Source organism: Notolepis coatsorum (genome assembly GCF_963971535.1).
Source record: "Notolepis coatsorum genome assembly, chromosome: 16".
NCBI lineage: Eukaryota > Metazoa > Chordata > Actinopteri > Aulopiformes > Paralepididae > Notolepis > Notolepis coatsorum.
Window position 1 is genome coordinate 71,089,216 of NC_140180.1, and position 14,907 is coordinate 71,104,122.

The 14,907-nt window shown below is 47.2% G+C and overlaps 2 protein-coding genes across 2 annotated transcripts in view; one reads left to right on the top strand and one right to left on the bottom strand.

Moving 5' to 3' along the window:
* Nucleotides 1-572: 572 nt before the first annotated feature.
* Nucleotides 573-3,575, bottom strand: fgf20b (fibroblast growth factor 20b). Its single transcript, XM_084332543.1, has 3 exons — nucleotides 2,953-3,575; nucleotides 2,332-2,435; nucleotides 573-2,124 (listed from the first exon to the last, which is right to left on the bottom strand). Exons 1-3 carry the CDS (start codon nucleotides 3,230-3,232, stop codon nucleotides 1,879-1,881), a joined length of 630 nt encoding a protein of 209 aa, XP_084188669.1. The 5' UTR covers nucleotides 3,233-3,575; the 3' UTR covers nucleotides 573-1,878.
* Nucleotides 3,576-4,578: 1,003 nt separating this feature from the next.
* The window catches only part of micu3b (mitochondrial calcium uptake family, member 3b), a gene marked incomplete at its 3' end in the record, with an annotated part of 44,265 nt that continues 33,936 nt past the window's right edge, over nucleotides 4,579-14,907 (top strand). The window contains exons 1-2 of the mRNA XM_084332069.1: nucleotides 4,579-4,641; nucleotides 7,354-7,501. Coding sequence (XP_084188195.1) covers nucleotides 7,390-7,501 — 112 coding nt within the window. The 5' untranslated portion in view covers nucleotides 4,579-4,641; nucleotides 7,354-7,389. The remainder of the gene's footprint in view (nucleotides 4,642-7,353; nucleotides 7,502-14,907) is intronic.

Below are 14,907 nucleotides of genomic sequence, written 5' to 3' on the forward strand. Positions count from 1 at the left end.
GGTTAGTTGAATAGCATAATACAGGCACCAGAGTGCCAGATCGCCTCTACCTTCGAGGACAAGCCCCTATAAATAATTTGTGGCTATCACTGAAAATGCAGGGATATTGTAAGACAATCTCTCTGTGAAACATTTTCTTTTTTACACAAAGACATATCCACCATCTTTATGGAACAGATTTCTGCTATGCTTGAAGCTGTCAGCAGATGTGAGCGCAAGGTGTTACAAAAGGAAATCCAAGGTATACAAAAGATCCCTGGAGATGTCTCACCCAACCTCGAATCTCATTTTTACATAAAACTTTTCATCAAGAGTATAATTCTGAAACTGTCAACAGAGATTACTTAATCCTTATCGCTCCGACCTCCAGTTTTCTACAGCTGCCAAAATGTTGGACCAGAGGTAAAGGTCAGTTTTTATTTGGCCCTGATCGTGTCATTGCGAGGCCGCCACGTTCAGAGGCTTCGGGAGAGGGGCTTTGAAGTTTTATGCATGCATGGGAACTCTTGTCTTGTCTCTCAGCATAATGGCAATCATAAAGAAAGACAACATTGATCTCGTAAGTGGGTTTATATGTTTGAACTCACACAAATTTGAAAGACACAGTCAACCGGCAAAGTACACTTCTTTAGAAAAGTAGAACTGTTAAAACTCTATGAATCTGGGGGACTTTGGAGGTTTACTGTCAGCCTACCAGCAAAAAAAACAGAATATCTTCAATTTTGAACCAAAGCTTGAAAAAAATAATGTTTATAGTGTTTTGTGTGGTTCATGGTTTGTGCCACATTTGCATTTAATTCTGCATTTACGTAACACGTAACAGTCATTATCAATCATATTACAGTATGATTGATTTTTCACTAAATGTTATTAATTTTTTCATCAAAAAGACACATGGTCTTTACTCTTTAGTAATGCACTCATTGTCTCCAAAAGTTTGATCAAATGCATTTGGGTTTAGGTGGGACTCTTGGTTAAGGTTTAAAATCTTGCAAATTTCACCCCATATTATAGCAATAGTAGGCCTATATCAGTGTGTTGAGCCACCATAAAAGACAAAATAGGAGAAGGCTTTTCTCAGATAAAAAAGACAGTACAGTGTCTCAATCTTTACATATTATCGATACAATTTCTAGTGGTTTCTCTATACTGCATGTATCTAACTGTAAAAAATATATTCTCAAATAAATAAATATATAACATAAATATATGTATCTAAAAATGAATAAATAATTTTTTTTTACATATTGCTCTTTTCAAAACAAGTCTAGTCACAGGTATGGAAAAAAAAGTGAATTCCTTCAAAGTCCTTCTGAACAAACTACAAGGCTCTCTGACACAGTACCCAAATAAAAATACCATTCTCTTGATAGTACAGATTCCCATGGACTCCATGCCAACTGGCGTCTCTGTCCAACAAACACTTCCGATCCGGCAGAGAGGAGAGGCTACCTGGCCGCTCAGCATCTCTCTCTCTCTCTCTCTCTCTCTCTCTCTCTCTCTCTCTCTCTCTCTCTCTCTCTCTCTCTCTCTCTCTGTGTGCTCGTCTTCCTGTTCTTCTCCTATTCCACACACAGGTACTCTCAGGTACTCTCTGGGGTCGCTTGGCCACTGAAACAAACGGCCCCCTCATTGCTTGGCGTGCAAGTTGACAATGTCAGACATTCTAGACCGTCCTCCTGGTCGCTGAGAGATGGCCTGTGCATTCCGAGGGGAGGCCCCGGGGCCTTCATCCGCCATGTGGGCCGACTCTTCTGTCTACCAGCCGGACCGGCCGCATCCCTCTGGTCTCCCTCTTCCTCTGCTCCCTGTGAGGGGCTGCAGCAACAAGTTAAGCAGCTATTCCTGGACCGGGTCCGGACCAGAGGCTGCCCGGTCTCAGCTGTGACCCAGGATCTCCTTGTACAGCTCTGGCACACGCTCGGGGTCCACGGGCCTCGGCAAGAAGTGGGTGAATTTCTGATGTCGCCTGGACTTGGTCCCGTCCCTCGATGTGCCGTCTTTATTTAATGCCACAAAGTAACGTGTCCCTTTGTCCCCGTGCTTGTAGAGGTTGGAGGAGTAGGTGTTGTACCAGTTCTCCTCAAACTGCTCCCTAAACACACACTCTGCTGTCAGTTTCTCCTGTGAGGAGAGAAAAAAGAAACTAGATCATATATCGTTGAAATGGTCCAGATCCTTGATTATGTGAAATATACAAAGACATGTTTGTGTTGACAATACATTTATTCTTTGGATATTTTTTGTGCTAAAACATTTTTTACATGCGCTCATAATACAAAATTCACGCAACATGAATAAGTATAAGAGATGAATGAGAATAGTACTTACAGAGCCATACAGTTCTCCCTTGTCATTCATTCCAAGATAGAGTCCACTGTCCACCCCTTTTATGCTTATCAACCCAACAGCAAGGCTTATGAATTCCAGAATGCCTGGAGAAGAATAAATCAGTTGTTCTTTAGGTATTTTCACAAAGGCAGGAGATTATTATCAAGCAGATAATACCAAATTCAACCCTGTTTCAGCATTGGCATCGTTTTTCTTTTATGAAACCCATTATTCTAATTTCACGAAAGCAAACAACAACAACAACAACAACAACAACAACTACTACTACTACTACTACTACTACTACTACTACTACTACTACTACTACTACTACTACTACTACTACTACTACTATGCTTCTTCTACCATTATTTAGTATAGCAGTATAGTAATCGTAGTAGTAGTTGTTGCAGCATGCAGTAAGCAGTGTAGCGCTGCATAATAATAATAATAATAATAATAATAATAATAATAATATAATAATAATAATAATAATAATAATAATAATAATAATAATAAAATGACAACAACGACAACAACAACAATAAGCATACATAGACACTTCAACAGCTATTAGTTAATATTTGTGGGCCAATAAAATGTTAATAAATCAGTATTTACCGAACAGACTATGGTCCTTTCTAGTTCCTTGCACAGTTCCATCCGGAAGTATCTCCAGATGAAATCCAGTTCTACAATACAACTGTCTTCTCCTGAGAATTCCTTTTAGGTGGGTTAAATCCGCCGTGGTGCTCCGCGAGAGCCTCTCCCCGGGTACAAGGTGCTCCCCAAACAGTGTCGGGGTATCCCCGACGGGCGTGAGGAAGAAATGGGACCCGACCTGTCCGAGCCCATCAATGCCGTGGTGCAAGAAGCTTCCAACTTCACCCAGAACAGCCATCGCGTAAATCTCCTCCCGGCGCGTCAGTGCGGAGGAGCGGGTAAAGTTCAGTGAACAGGTCCGGAGGAGGGAGCGCTTGTGCGTAGTAGTACCTGGTTGCCACTGTCACCTACTGCATGTTTACGTCCACGTCCGTTACTTAGCACATATTGCGAGGACAGGCTGACAAGGTATATGTTTCCCTTGACATTAAACACACGCCGTGCGTAAATATATTTAAGTGACAAATGTTGCCCTACCCAAAAGCTGTCTTCATCTGCTGGTGGAGCATACAATTACTGGTCAAATAGCCCTCTGTCAGCCCACGCTGTCAACAGTGTCGTTTATGTTTAGGTTCTGTTGTAGTAGCTGTTCATAGCTATTTATAATAAACCCGTAGGTCCTGCCGTGGTTTGTGAGGATGAGCTACTGGGCTGAGCAGCACTGCAGTGCAGCAGGTAATGGTCGAGCTGCCGGAGGTTTGCACTCAAAGTGGCAGGAGTGTCGAGGCAGGTGCAAAACCACAGGACTAGCAATGGGCGGGGTTGTCACAGTTCAGACGTGCCCTGGCAGAGACTATTTTTCCTCTCCTCCCAAAGGTATAAAACAAGAACGAGAGAGAGAGAGAGAGAGAGAGAGAGAGAGAGAGAGAGAGAGAGAGAGAGAGAGAGAGAGAGAGAGAGAGAGAGAGAGAGAGAGAGAGAGAGAGAGGGGGGTGGGAGAGAGAGATAAGAGAGAGAGAGAGTGAGAGAGAGAGAGAGAGAGTGAGAGAGAGAGTGAGAAAGAGAGAGAGAGAGAGAGAGAGAGAGAGAGAGAGAGAGAGAGAGAGAGAGAGAGAGAGAGAGAGAGAGAGAGAGAGAGAGAGGGACACAAGAAGAGGATCGGCTGTGGCAGGCTGCATATAGTGGGCAAAACGACTCCTCAAATAATTTTCAAGACACACATCTAGACACAGTTCCACTGACACGAAAATCATTTTATGGGGATTATTGCTGCAGCTATATATAGGCTACAACAGAGAACACAAATGTACCTTCACCCTCACTATACATTAACCTCTGGTGTTGTTACGGTCCGGAGTGCAAAAGCCCACCACGGGTTTTCTCGCGATGAAACGGAAGCAGAGCAGCCAAGGCGCACAGCTGTCTCGTATGACACTAACATAAACAACTATGGCTGCCCTGCGCCGGCTTATTGCGACATTCACCAATGTATCATCAAATACCGGAAAATTTGCGGTTGGAATTGGAAATCAAACATCGACGACAGCAAAAACGCTTAAACGTATCGTAGCCGGAACGTGCGTCGCGACTAGTGCTGGTATAGCAGCATATTATTACTGTAATGGTTCGCGTACAACAGGACTGGCGAGCCATGTCGAGGCTCGAATTTTACATCTGACATTGCCATCCGTTTCTGCAACCGATAAGGTACAGTTCAACGCTTTTTAGGTACTAACAGCAGATTATAGCCGGGGAACGATGAAAGAAATATTTTCAACATTTAATATTTTCACTCGACAACTAAACAAATACTGCATGCTGAATTTATATCTGAACTAAATTATTAGACGTCTACATTTCGTACACAGACATCCGAACATGGCTAATATAATATGGCTAATATGTCCCTATTTATGTCCCATCGTCGCACGGGAGCTGTCCACGAACCTTTGGTGCTGAAATGGGAAAACGGTCAAACGCACGGATTCGTAGACCACGTGACATAACCACCACCAATTACAAATTACACAAATGTAACACACGAAATTGTAAACGCAAGTAATGCAATATTTAATTCTTTGTACGTTGCATTACCCATACTATCCAAATGATAGTGGAAAAATATACAAATACTTTCAGACCTGGTAGCCTACTGTATGATCATGTTCTATCTGTCCTAGGGCCATGTTGTGTAAGCTAGGTTATATTACACAGCATGTTCAGCTCTGAACTGTGTTGACATTGTTGAAAAGCCTTTGACAGATTATTACACGTGTAAACCATGTAAAGCAGGTCTAGTTTGCAAGCTTCACCTTGTTCCCTCCACCCCCCCCCCCCCCTGCACACCATGGAGAGAGGTAACCTTGACCGGTAGCTGGAGACACAGGAATCTGGGGACGTAGAGAAACTGGACACGGGTCTTGGCGGAGTCGCTGACATTTGATGGGAGGTGGGGTGGGTGGGAGGGGCGGTTGGAGGGGGTTTAATGGTTAAGCTGAGGGGGGCATGCATTCCCTGGGTGTTTGCTCTGTGCCCAGTGGGCCTGGCGCCCTGCCACCTCACAGAGAGATGTCCTCTGTCTTCACCAGGCCAGCCTCCAGATCTAACTGGGTTTGAACATTTGTAGGGACATTATCTGGCGCACAGGGATGAAAAACATGGCTGACATAACATGCGCCCCCCATTATTGACTTGAAGCATGGGGCTCTTTGTCGTTTCATGTCCATGTTCCACTGAGGCTTTTCGTGACAAGAAAAGCTTCTATGGAGTTCATGACAAATGGAATCCGTCTTTCAGACAGTGCTTATCATTCGGGATACGTTTTGCAATATTTCATAAAGGTGTGTGTGTGCTTGTGTGTGCCCCTGCAGATACTCTGTGTATTCTATCTATTACGTTCCTATTGTTGTATATTCTATACAGCAGTGGCACTTATCAGACTCTATTTCTGACCTTTCACCTCGCTACATTCCTCTTTGTATATACTTTCACTTGTTTAATATTAACAAACCTTATATTAAAAACTTTTTCAATTTCAATATTACCTTTTACATGATCCTATGTGTGGGGCGACAGTGGCTCAGGAGGTAGAGCAGCCGTCTGGCAATCCGGAGGTTCCCGGTTCGTTTCCCGCTCCTCCCGGGCAGCGTGTCGATGTGTCCTTGAGCAAGACACTTAACCCCTAATTGCTCCTGATGAGCAGGTTGGCACCTTGCATGGTTGCCTCTGCCGTCGGTGTGTGAATGTGAGTGAATGGGTAAAATGTGAGTAACAAATTGTAAAGCGCTTTGGATAAAAGCGCTATATAAAAAAGCAGCCATTTACCATTTACCATTTAGCTCTGAATGCACGCACCTCAGCCTACAACGTCGGGCTTGTGACAGGCAACATGGAAGAGCACAAGGTGGCACGCTAACAACCTACGGAGAACAGTGATAGAGGCAAAAGGGCGGTACAGGGATAAGGTGGAACTTCAGTTGAACAGGCTGATTCCAGGGGTATGTGGCAGGGCCTCAGAACGATGACAGACTACAAAGGCACCCCCCCCCCCCCCCCCCCCCCCCCATGCTGAACACTGATGTGTCCTTGGCAAATTAGCTCAATACTTTCTATGCACGGTTTGAGGCTGTAAATTCCAACAACAGCCTACACTGCAATAGAGAGTAGAGCCACTGCCGATGGAGACTCAGTGTTCAGGTTAACAGAGCATGAGGTGAGGAGGACCTTTAAGAAAGTGAATACCATAGGCGGCTGGGTGGCACAGCGGTGTAAGCGCTCGTCACCAACGAGTGAGACACCGGTATCGAATTCGTCTGTCTGGTCGTTGTAAACAGCAACTCCTACAGGTCGGTCAGGGCGCCTGCACAGCAAGGACAGGAGATGTCGAGGGTAGTGTGAGCCTCCCACACGTTACACCTCGCCAATGAGAGTCCGCGCTGGCAGGTGAAAAGAAGTGGCAGGCTGACTCCGCATGTATCGGAGGGGACATGCGATAGATTCTTCAACCCTCCCTACGACCGACCAGTGGGGGGCACATGCGAGCAACGATCAAGACAGGGGAGGGGGGAATTGGCACGACTAAATTGGGATGGGAGAAAAAACAGAAAAAGAAGGAGAAAAAGTGGATACAAAAAAAAAGAAAGTGAATAACCAGGAAAGCAGCAGGACCGTACGAGTTCCTAAAATTCTGTGCCGACCAACTTGCCCCCGGTATTCACTGACATATTCAACCTGTCCCTAAAACAGTCTGTCATCCCCACATGCAAAAAAGTCCACTATTGTCCATGTACCCAAAAAACCCACACGCACTTGCCTCAATGACTATCGCCCTGTAGCTCTCACTTCCATAGCCATGAAGTGCTTTGTGATTGTGCTTGTGATTGTGATTGTGTGTGTGATTGTGTGTGTGTTTCTCTACAGACGAGGCCGTATGATCTTGACAATGGAGATGTCTACATGTCGTCCCACGAGAGCAGATTCCGTCAGTTCAGCTCCGTGGAGTACGAGGGCCAGCTCTACATGACCCCACTCAACTTCATAGAGTCAGTCACCAGGAGTGAACCCAAGAGTGAGTACTCTGCCCATCACATGACCAAAATAACGGGTCTGGAGTCCAGAATCAAGACAAAATGGACTAAGTATGGATCCTGGGCTGAAGAAGGTTTAAGAACCCATACAGTACAGTATATAGAATAAACCCAATATTTTCTCTTGGAGAGAAATGGGACAAATGTCTTTGAAATAATCTGGACCTGTGACCTGCCATTTGCTATGAGTTGAAGAATATTCAAGCTCCTCCACCCGAACCCCCTTCCCCCCCAACTCCCCTAGCTACCTGTGAGGGCAAATTGCAAGGTGCCAGTGTTGTTTACCCCGGGCCAATCTGATGGGAAGACCTACAGTGACACACAATGAGTTGTGATTGGTCAGAGGTGCTGCAGTCATAACACCTGCATAAAGATAAACATCTTTACCAGCAGCCCACTTTTACGGCTCATTTGTGCAGCAACAAACTCAACACTGGGCTAGAGACCAGAGAGAGCGTTTGCATGGATGCTCTCTCGTAATTATATCACAAGTGTCACGAGCAGACATGTGGGTTTACATGGATCGGTAGTAATGTCTGCGTTCTGAACTGCTCACAGCTATGGGCCTCAGTGGGATGTGAACGAGAGGCGCTAATGCGAATTGCGTACGTTGCGTCACTCCTCCATGCTTGTGTCTAATGAGAGAAATGTGTTACGAAATGCAGATGGTGATGTTTTATGGCTTTATTGGGGCTGTAAAGTGAGATTTCTGCCCTCTCTGCGGATGCTCACGAAGTCCTTGGACATGGTGATTATATGTACATCCCCGGCAGCCGTGGTTTAATTTCCTGAAGATACTGTCACAATGCAGCGCAGGAATAAACACACAGGGGTCAGGTCTCATGCTTCATACATAGAAAATAGGGAAAGCTGACTGGGAGGTTTTGCCAAAATGGTTATTAAGAGTTGGTCGTTCAAGTGGTTCAGCTCGCCAAGGCACGTGCCAGGAGCTCTTAGTCTGTCACCTGTTGCTCCATTTCTCTCCCCCGTGTTACCCTGTCACTCTGACACACTGCTGTCTGATGAATATGGCAGAAATGCCTTTTAAAATAATGTTTAAACCTGGTCACCAACAAAAATGTTCATGCATTTCAGAGGAATTGCTTGTTATTTAGAACAATAACTTGATGTTAATTTGGCCAGTGTGATGTGTCTTTTACAGTTATTTAAAGGAACACGCCAACATTCAGAGACGTTGGAAGGGGGGGGGGGGGGGGGGGGGTGCGGCAGCTTCAGTTACTGCACAAAATGGTCTTTTTATATACTGTAACACGTTTATCCTGCTCAAAGCACTTCACCATTACACTGTACACAATCATATGTGTAAAACTGACAAGATTGCAGCAGAATAGATTTTCGAGTGACAGGTGAAACAACGAATTTAAACCAAATCTGTTATTATTGCTTTCAGAGGCTCCTCCGCCCGTGGCTTGCGCTAGCTATGATATATCTCTCTCTATGAGCTAGATCATAGGCTTGTGCAATCTAGCTAGCCTATGTCAGTAGATTTTAGCTAGTCAGACTTGCTAAAAATGTAGCTAGCGCAGAATGTCGCAGAAAAGGAAAATATTTAATTTATTTTCTAAACGTCCCACCAGTCCCACTAAATCTAATAAACGTCGGAGAGAGACAGAGATGACAGGTTCAGGTATTGAAGAGTCAACTGTTCCCCGATCTGTGCCAGTGCTAGTAGACCAACAGCAGCAGCAGCTAGCCACTACGATTCCTTCCTCTCCTCTTCTTCAATCAAATGAGGCTACTAAAATCAATGCAGATGATACAGTGTCATTCAGACCACTTGAGAATTATGTATTTCCTGCCCGAAAATGCCCTGGGGAGAGCTTCTTTACACATACAACTGAGCGAAGGTCCACTTTCGGTCATGCATGAGACTGATAGTTATAGTATCGTATAGCTACCGCTCTGCGTCCTACTGGAATATATCCCTATATCAGTCTATACACTGAATAAATCTCCACATGCACCTATATACACCCATTCGCCTGGCCACACCCCCATCCGCTCCTCTACATAAGCAGGGGTGTGGCCATACTAACAGCTCCTTCCTTATTTTCACCACCGGCAAGTGTCTGTATACACCACTTGAGTTTAGTGCCTAAATAGTTGGAAAGGAGCTACATTGAAGAGATGGAGCTGCGTTGACATTATATCTTTATTTTCTCTGTCACTATTTTTCGAGGAAATACAGCGATAATGTCTTCGCCACCGGAGTGTCTAGAAGATGATGATCATTCTAACCTCCACCGGCATTTTCGTATTAGGGGCTCGCGTCGCTGAGCTAATCCCCGCCGGCATTCCTCCGGCTCTGCAGTTGGACAGGCATTACCTCCGGCTCTGCAGTTGGACACGTTGCTTGAGAGGTGCTCTGCCGTGTGAGGGCTGACGGCCTCTCTAGGCGGGTGATGGTTTTGCGACAGAAGCGCCAGGTGTGTTGCTGTGGGGGGAACGGCTGCACAACTTACGAAGGCCGGCTCCAGGCTGGTACCCTTTTTTGCTGCCTCTTAGTGGCGTGGAGAGGGTTCTGGTTTGATGCCCACGTGCATGAGCTCCTCATCGGGAGCTTTGTTACCTGGGACTGTATCCGAATCTGCGGTTCAATTCCCCGGATCTCTGGACAAACGGGTCCCCTCTGTCACCGCGCGGGCCCCGCTTTCAAGATGAAAATCACCCGGCGAGAGGGAGGTGAGTTTGGTGTTTCATTATGAGAATACCCCATGCCCAAGTTGGCTATGGTCCGAGAGGGACTTGTGCCGGCACCGCTGTGGTAAACACCGTTCTAAAGAGGGACGTGTTGTCTTCTTTTTTTCTCTTCTCTCTTCGGATGAGAAGAGGAAAAGGCAGCGGCTGTCTGAAGTGTGGCCTGTATTGCGTTTCTCACGTTGTGCAGTTTTCAGTGGTAGCTGCTTAGCTTGCTTCCGAGCCGGGTTGAGCTAACTGTTAGCCAGTTAGCTGTTAGCTACGAGGTTAGCTGCCCGTACGCTCACTCGGCTGGGAACGTTAGCTTGATGCTTTCAGTTAGCCTAGAGTTAGCTGTTAGCTTGTGCTACAACCGTTGAAACATTAGCCGTGAGGATAGCAGGCCCTAGCACTCTGACTACGACGTCATCCTTGACAAAAGATGTAGTCGGGCCTGCACCATGAGGGGCGTCTCGCCGGAGCGAGTTGCCCCGCCAGCGAGAGACCTTTTCGTCAACATGGAGACCAGCCTGTGTTGCGGTCTTTCGTCCTGCGTTCGTTGGTGCAGGTAAGGGTCCATTGGACATTACACCACTCTTCCTTCCTTCCCCTCCCGAATGTTTTGTTAATAACTTAGTTTTTTCCAAAACGTATGTTGCTTCACTACATTTGGAGATACGACATGTGCTGTGTGTGAATTGTCTTGATCGCTGGTATAGCTTGGGTACCACTGGCCGAAGCTTGTGCTTTTCTCTCTACCTAGAAAACAGCGTTGTTTTTTACGTGAGTAAAAATGAACTGGGTTTTTGTTGTATGATGAGAGGTTGTGTGTGTTCATGTAACGTTAGACAACGTAGCTGAGCCCACAACTGGCTGGGTTACCCTGCAATGCTATGCATAGTGGCATGTGATCGAGGGATGAGTCCCTCTCTCAGCTTGTGATGACAATAAACAGGTGGCAAGTTTTTTCACATATAAACAGGGCTGTACCTGTTCAAACAAGTCATATCAGGGGTAAGGTGGTGAGGGGTGGGTTTCCCCGGTTTTCCCCTGGGCCCCCCCCCTCCCCTCAAACATGATTTTGTTTATAATATGTGTGTTGTTTCACTATGTTTTTGGGGATACGGTGTAATCCCTCAGCTTCTGCTGGGGTTGTGCTCCTGCTTAGAGAGGCAATTTTCTTTCTGAAAATTGTTTGGTCGCTGTCATGTGGACTTAGCAAGGCCTGTGACCAGTACTTAATCGAGGACTTGTGTCTTCTCTCGTTATGAAAAACGGCATTCCTCTTACGGTAGTGAGAGTGTACTTTTGCCCTTTTTTGTTGTGATGGAGGGTTGTGTGTGTCGTTAAGATCCACAACTGGGTTAGGTGTTGGCCTACAGAAGTGTAAGCTCTTGTACCAGGGCCCTTGGCCCTCTCTTGGTCTGTGTTTTTCTTCCTTTAGGAAAAGGTGTAAAAATTCAGGTGGCAGGTTCGCACATGAGCCTATGTGAAGCTGTTACCTTGACAGGTATACATGCGCTTCGTGTAGCACGCTATGACTGCTGTCATGGCTCTGCTTTGTCATTGCATCGTATCAGGGGTGAGGGGTCATGAGGGGGTGAACTGATAAACTCTCCCTCCCCTTTTTCTGATTGGTCAGGGGGTTGGACCTCCTGTCCTTCGGGCTTCCTGTCACGTTGCTGGGTCAGCGCATCACAGGGTAGGGAGGGGGGGGGGAGGGAGTTTCCTGGTCCCACGCCATATTGGGCGGTGGGCCACGGAATTCCCCCCGCCATAGAGTATGTCACTGGGCGCGTTTCTATTGGTTGTGAGACTTTCGTGAGTTATTTTCAGGCTCCATGTTGTGGACCTCTGTTATTGTCAAGATGAGTAGAACTTAAAAAGAAGTTCTGCTCTGTTGTATGTGTCTTGAGCTTGGTACGTGATGCAATGCAGTAGAGACAATTTGTTCTTCTGCTCTGCTCCCTACTAGTAGTGTATATTGGGTCAGAGCCTCCTCCTCAGGGAGTTTCAGAGCCTCCTCGGTGAGTTTCAGAACCTCCCCCTCAGTGAGGGAGCCTCCTCAGAGTTTCAGAGCCTCCTCCTCAGAGAGTCTTAGTCCAATTGTTACATAGCTCAATGTTGCATATGTCTTTTCAATTATTACTCACGTGGGAAGTCTCTCTCTGTATATGGCAGGGTTGACAGGGGTGTTTTCCCTCGGGCGCGTCATATGGGACCCATATCTGTGTCTTGGCCAGCTTCCTGCCGCTCTTCCAGGCGGCTTGGAGGGAACGTTATCTGGGTTCTTGTTAGAATTACCATTGATATGTTTTGGGTCTCGACGTGTACATAGTGCTGGCCCTGGGTGCTTCTGATAGGAACCACGCATGGGCTTGCACGCCTTGGTTGCTCATCATTTAAACAGCGTTTTTGTGGGGCAACTAGGATGGAGTTTTGTCTCTTCCGAGCGCCAGTGTACTAGGTTAGTCTCGATGAATTCTCGTTCATCTCTGGGGGGAGATAACGGAATAGATCAAAGCATTGGCGGGGGGGTCTCACGCCTTTGGGGTGGGCCACCGGGCGCGGCTTGGCGGCGCCCTCTGTGATGTTTTAGATCGACACGCGTACCTACCCCCCTCCTGGGACTGGGGATGGCGGCGTGATTAGGACACAGGACTGGTTCTGGTCGCGCCAGACCAGGTCAGTTAACCCGTTGTCCGCCGGGGAGCAGATCTGCTGTTCTGGTACCCTGAGGGACTTGTGCTTTTTCGGGGGGGAAATTCCGCGTCGGCCCGGGCGTTGCAGGGTTTGATGTTATGGAGATATGTTATCCTTCACTGTTGCTTGGTCCATATTGTGTTGTACCTTGCGCTGTGCTAAAGGAGCCTGGTCCTTCTCCATTCTTTTTCGCCCCTCTCTTCTCCTGCTTGGCGGGGCTGGGAGGGGGCTGTCGAGGTGGTTCTTGTACCCCTCTGGCATCCCTGTGTACGTCTCGGTCCGCCGGGCCCAGGTCCGAACTCATTCTCGTTGACCTGTTGGCCTGGGTTAACCCCTTCTTGAAAACTGAAACACTTGTACTGCTGTATAGCCAGTGTATACCCGCAGTTGTGTTTTGGAGTTTTGGAGTTTTTTCTTGGGGGGTTATAGGAACAACCGCCTCATGTTAGAACCAAGGTGGTGGTTGGTTTCCAGGTGTGTTGGTAGCGGAGTCGACTCTCAGGGTAGGCCGGGCTTGGCCCCGTCTGCCTGTGAGTGTGCCCCTGCACCTTTCATGACGTCTGCCAATCATGTCAGCCTTCTCTGCCTCGGCCCCTCTAGAGGGTTGTTTTTTTTGTGGAGGCTGCGACATGGTGCACAGCATACCGTACGCCCCTTCCGCCGGGGTGCTGTTTTCGGCAGACCCCTTTGGCGCCTGTCTAGTCCGCAGTGCTCCAGGCTCAGGTCGAGTGGCCTGTTGCCTGGATTGAGGGATCGACCTCTTTTGGGGGTTGTCTCCCCGGTGCACTGCCTGGTCCCGCTGTGTGTGTAGCCTCTTGAGTGCTTCAGGGCGGCGTGCTGTAGGGGGGAAGGGCCTGCTCTTGGATGGGCCCTGTCCGAATACGCTGGCGATGTGGGGGGTGGTGTCACTAGTGACCGCCTGGTGGGGTCTCGATGCTGCGGCGTTGTTGGCCTCGCCAGGCCCCCTTTTCCGGGGGGTCCAGTCCCTTCCTGGGGCTGGGTCCTCCTTAGCGCTCCGCTGCTACGGCCTTGCCACAGGGTTTGGTTTTTGCCTTTGACCCCGTGATATTAGGGGTTGTAACAGGGTTTTTATTTCTTCCCGTTCGTTCCCTAGTGGCATGTGGGTTGCGCGTTTGTGTAGTCATGGGTTCTTCTGTGGGAAGGTAAGTCCCACGGTCTGCTCACCCTGTGCGTTTGAGTTGCTAAACCCCTCTTCGCACAGTCGGATCCGATTCCCTCCCGTCCTCCACTAGGGGGGTCCGGGGGCTCGGGTTCTCCCTGGTTCTGATGGTTGTGGGGGGCCTCAGCGGGTACATTTGTCGAGCTTCCGCTCTGCTCAGCTCCTGTATTCCAGTAGGACGCAGAGCGGTAGCTATACAATACTATAACGTACGGTTATATTTATAACCATAGTTATATGAGTATAGCGGACGCTCTGCGTCGGACTCACTGAGGACCCCGTGGTCTTCGCCTTGGTGGTGAAAGACTTGGGAAGGAGCTGTTAGTATGGCCACACCCCTGCTTATGTAGAGGAGCGGATGGGGGTGTGGCCAGGCGAATGGGTGTATATAGGTGCATGTGGAGATTTATTCAGTGTATAGACTGATATAGGGATATATTCCAGTAGGACGCAGAGCGTCCACTATACTCATATAATATGGTTATAGATATAACCGTACGTTCATGCTTGTATAGGCTACTACGCTTAATTAAGGCTTTCTTCAACTGTTTTTATTTCTTCAACTGACTTGTAATATGCCCAATGTTGACTGTGTTTCTCTTTAGTCAATCACTGACAATAGCCTAAGCCTAGCATACAGTTCTTGAAAATGTAGCTAATGTAGGCTTGAAAAATCTAAATAAAACAATTATTATGTTCTTCTCGTTTGCCTCACATCTCACGGCATTTTCAGTTAAAGGGTCATTAGAAATAACTTATTTCAAAGCCATTCTAAACAACTAATGTTCCTCTCACTCACCCCCCTGC

What these genes read in the sequence shown, in the direction of transcription:
- fgf20b (XM_084332543.1), bottom strand. Translation starts at nt 3,232, where the DNA reads ATGGCTGTTCTGGGTGAAGTTGGAAGCTTCTTGCACCACGGCATTGAT. An exon ending in AAAGGACCATAGTCTGTTCG is followed by an intron (nt 2,436 to 2,952) that starts GTAAATACTGAT and finishes ATTCTTCTCCAG; the next exon opens with GCATTCTGGAATTCATAAGC. An exon ending in AGGGAGAACTGTATGGCTCT is followed by an intron (nt 2,125 to 2,331) that starts GTAAGTACTATT and finishes CTCTCCTCACAG; the next exon opens with GAGAAACTGACAGCAGAGTG.